Genomic DNA, 3,225 nt, shown 5'->3' on the forward strand with positions numbered 1-3,225 from the left:
ATCCGTGATCTAGCAGCGATCAAGGACCATACCTGTGGAGAGGATCCTTCTTGCAGCTTTACCCTGAGGACTTCCGCTGATTCAGGATGCGCCTTCTTCCCCTTCAGACCGCTTTCACCTCTTCCTACTTTGACGCTCGCCATGCCCATCACTCCTGTCATGCCCAAAGTAGTAGAAAATCCGATCCGCTGGAGTGTGGTTACTCCAAAGCTTATCTCATGGTGTGTCGGTGGCTGTAGATGTGCTGGTGACGGCGTTAAACTCCCTAGCCTAGTGTCTAGCCTCCCAGCCGATTATGTGTTGTAGATAGATTGTGTGTCACATTATTTATAATTGTTTGCATCCAATGCTTTCATCCTCGTACACAGTTTACGGATTTTCGGATTATAAGTTTAGTGGCACTATCATTGCAGGCACCTTGAAGTACAAATATGGTATAGTTTCTCTAATACCCTTGTTTTTCACACCCCTTTCGATCTTTTAAACAGTCTTGGACTCGATCTAATGCACATTCTACGCTTCCCTCGGAGATTCTCTTATTACAGGGTCTAGCACTTCTGGTGTTTTTACAAATTCAGGGTTTCAGGTCCCCACCTCCTTGATATCCTTCTTTGTTTCATCTATATCCTTTATATACAAATTAAATTCTGTGTCATATAAATGAGGATTGATTTTCACTCCTCCTTGTGCATTTACTTACTTTTCCTTCTTCACTTTGACTTCATGGTTTCTACTCGTCGCAAGAAGGCTGTGGTTTCTACGGAGTTCATCGACGACTCTGATGAGTCGGATGGAAATGAGACTTATGAAGAGGAGGGGTATGTTTCTAGGCTGCGCTTTCCTTATTTTCAGTTTGCTCACCAAACTTTATCCAAGTTCGTCTGATGAGGAAGACGGAGAGGACAATGACAACGATGAAGAGGAAGAAGAGGTTGTGTGCGTCACTCATTTTTACTTATATTTGATGCATTTAACTCCATTTTTTGTTTAGTATGAGTGAGCCAGAGATTGTGGAGGTACCCTCCACCCCACGCAAATGTGGAAGACCCCGCAAGATTACTGCTACACCTACCCCATCAAAGTTTGTTATCAATTTTTATATCAGTAAAATCTAACCATTGTGTTCAGTGGGAAAAAGAGAACAATCAATGAGGTCACTGCGTCTGATTCAGAGGCATCTTTCGTTGCGAGGTATGTTCAATTTCATCTCATTATGATTTTTTGTGTCTCATATCAAATTTCAAAGCCCCATACATGACAGTCCAAAGAAACCTAGGGTAGCCCCTTCTACGACTAAGAATCCTCCCGCCACTCCGTCCAAAAACACTCCAGCGAAGGCCAAGGTGGCTAACAAGACAAAGACTCCCACCAAGGCCAAGACAACTCTGGCTGTGAGTAACAAGGCGACCTCTCCTAGCAAAGTGGCTTCCACTAAGAAGAGTGAAGTGTACGTCAACTTTTGTCCTTGTAGCCACATAAAATTATTGATTGTATCCTCGCTCTAGCACTGCTTCTAACAATGATAATGAACCGGAATCTGTAGTCAGCGATGATGACCCAAGGTAATTTTCCATGCTATTTCTATGTGGCAATCTCATAACCTTATGTTGTTTAGCGAATCTGGTCATGATTCTCCAACGCCAACAGGAAAAAAGTGGGTTTTATTCTGTTAGATTGCAACCAGATTTAACTTCATTTGCTTTTCACCTTAGAAATAAAGGTCGTCAAGTGATCTTCGACACTTCTGTGTAAGCTTGACTTATTTTTTGAAGTTATTCAGTGCCCATGTTCAATTTTAATCAGGTTGAAGACAAAAGTGAGCATTGAAAAGTTGAAGAAAAAGAAAACTGCTCCAGATGTCTTTGACAAGGATGAGGTCATGTCCGATGGTGACAAGACAGATGACGGGTTCGTGCTTTATTGATTTTTTTTTTACTTTCAACCCACGTTAACCCATTATCAGCGAAAAGACCGTTTATTTAGAAGACATTGATCGTGATCCTTCCCCTAGGCAATTATTTTTATTCTTTTACTTGAACTTTGTCTTATTTGCAACCCAAGTTATCCGAAGTTGTCTAAATGTGGAGTTGCCGCGTCTGATCTTGTCGACCCTCTTCTTAAGGAGACATATAAGAAGTTGACCAAGCTGCCTAGGCAAGTTATCAATAAGTATAATGCGTCCTCATACATCTTACTTGAACCTTATAAATCTAGCGGCTTGAAATTTATATCATGGAAGGACAACAACGACCAAGAAGATGATGATGGAAATGGGATGATCCTCTTCTCTAGCATTGGAGGTGTCTACCCCAATATCAATCTGAAGTATGTCTTCTTTTGGATTTTCTCTAACTGAGAGACTCATATTTGCATCTGATTTACAGGTACATTAAAGGATTGGTTGTGTTTGAGAAGGACTATACGTCCAATATTGTCAACCTTTCTCGCATTGATCCATCACTTCTCATCGCCAAGAAGACATCCGGTCAAACAAAGGGTGGGCCTCTCGTGTTCATACGGGATCGCAAGACACCTGCCTTGTGTGTTACGCTTGGAATCATTGTTGATGACCAGCTCATTTCACCTCGTCAACGCGGAGACAAAGAGGTCAAATTTGTCACCGCAAAACTTCTTGCTTATGAGTATGAGCGTATGGTCGCTGTTTTATGCATGACTTTTAAGAGAGAGTCTGTGAGAGTTCAGCTTGCAGATAGCACCCTGACCTTTGCGACACGTGCAGCAGGTAAGCATTTCCTGTCTTCATGTCTGTGTTATAGTACCTGTCTGCTGCCCTCTTATCACATCCACTACTCAACTTATGCCCTTTCATCTCATTACCTCCTAACACACTTCCTTACTCTCAACTTAACCTTCAAACCTTGTATATAAATGTACAAAGATTTGCGTAGCGCGTACGCGTTTCATTTGTGTAAACACGGCGCGTTATTTGGCAAACACAAACTCAACAAACATGGACTTACCAAACACAGGCTTGCCAAACAACACCAGCGCTTCCAGAATCAGTAACCATTATAGTAAAAACTCGAGCCTCACGGAAGGTTCTGTAACCTTCCAATAGACTCTAGAATAACGGATCAGTATATAATATGCTTGTAAACTAGAATAGCAATTCATACTTACTTTACCCCATATCTGTGTGACTTAAAGAGCTTGAATAAAGGACTTAGTTAGCTGTCTAAGAAGTACTTGATAAAGCATAAAGCT

At 41.6% G+C, this 3,225-nt stretch overlaps 1 protein-coding gene across 1 annotated transcript; it reads left to right on the forward strand.

Annotated features, from left to right (window-relative positions):
• Positions 1–723: 723 nt before the first annotated feature.
• On the forward strand, positions 724–3,027 carry LACBIDRAFT_335817 (uncharacterized protein; the record flags this gene model as incomplete). Its single annotated transcript, XM_001890713.1, has 12 exons — positions 724–818; positions 853–936; positions 992–1,081; positions 1,129–1,191; positions 1,262–1,447; positions 1,506–1,562; positions 1,616–1,654; positions 1,713–1,748; positions 1,804–1,908; positions 2,062–2,325; positions 2,385–2,743; positions 2,900–3,027. 12 exons carry the CDS (start codon positions 724–726, stop codon positions 3,025–3,027), a joined length of 1,506 nt encoding a protein of 501 aa, XP_001890748.1.
• Between the last annotated feature and the right edge of the window lie 198 nt (positions 3,028–3,225).

Source organism: Laccaria bicolor, genomic scaffold, assembly GCF_000143565.1.
Source record: "Laccaria bicolor S238N-H82 LACBIscaffold_156 genomic scaffold, whole genome shotgun sequence".
Lineage (NCBI taxonomy): Eukaryota > Fungi > Basidiomycota > Agaricomycetes > Agaricales > Hydnangiaceae > Laccaria > Laccaria bicolor.